General features: G+C 60.4%; 1 protein-coding gene across 1 annotated transcript in view; it reads right to left on the bottom strand.

The window, feature by feature from the left end:
* BCL9L (B-cell CLL/lymphoma 9-like) overlaps positions 1-704 on the bottom strand; it is a gene marked incomplete at its 5' end in the record, with an annotated part of 7,142 nt that overhangs the window by 2,797 nt on the left and 3,641 nt on the right. The window contains one exon of the mRNA XM_010143410.1: positions 42-302. Coding sequence (XP_010141712.1) covers positions 42-302 — 261 coding nt within the window. The remainder of the gene's footprint in view (positions 1-41; positions 303-704) is intronic.

Here is a 704-nt window from a genome sequence, read left to right as displayed (position 1 = left end):
TGGACCCCTCACTGGGGCTGGCCAGCCCCAGAGGCGTGTACCTGACATGCTTCCAGGTGGGAGCATCGGCCTGTCCGGCAGCAGCTCATCATCAGAGGTGGCGATGGTTTTGATGGCATTGTGGTAAAGCGGCGTGGAGCTGGGCATGGCATACTTGGACATCTGGGACATCATCAGCGAGAGGGGGTTCTGGGAGGGGGATGGATCTGGAGAGGAAGTAAAAGGCATGTTGGGATTCATGGCACCAGAGGAGTTACTGCCTGGTGCGGAGGAGCTGCTCCGAGGCCCAGAAGGGAGAGAACCTGCAAGCAAGAGAGAGATCAGCTTAGTGTCGCCCGCGCCCCATGGCTTGCTCCACCAGACAGCAACCCCGTCCCCTCCTCCAAAGGCAGTGACCAGAGGAGGCTGCAAAACGCAGAGCTGGCACAGCCTGGCACCCTCCAGGCTCTGAGCAGGCTCACACGGAGACCTGCTCCACAACAGTGATGCACTTTCACCTCGAACTGCCCCGATTTCCCGGCACAGACACATCTTGTGCTGCCTGTGGCACAGAGCGTGAGCCGGGATCAAGTACCAGCTGCTCGGTTCACCCTCCTGTCTGCCTGAAAAGGCCCCGTTTGGACTCCTGGGAAAAAGCACGTGCTCCATGAGACATAGGGGCATGCACAGGCACGAGCATCTCCCCCCCACTGCGAAAGGGCGGG

Source organism: Buceros rhinoceros, unplaced genomic scaffold (assembly GCF_000710305.1).
Source record: "Buceros rhinoceros silvestris isolate BGI_N320 unplaced genomic scaffold, ASM71030v1 scaffold20599, whole genome shotgun sequence".
NCBI lineage: Eukaryota > Metazoa > Chordata > Aves > Bucerotiformes > Bucerotidae > Buceros > Buceros rhinoceros.
This window is presented reverse-complemented; position numbering and strand designations above follow the sequence as displayed.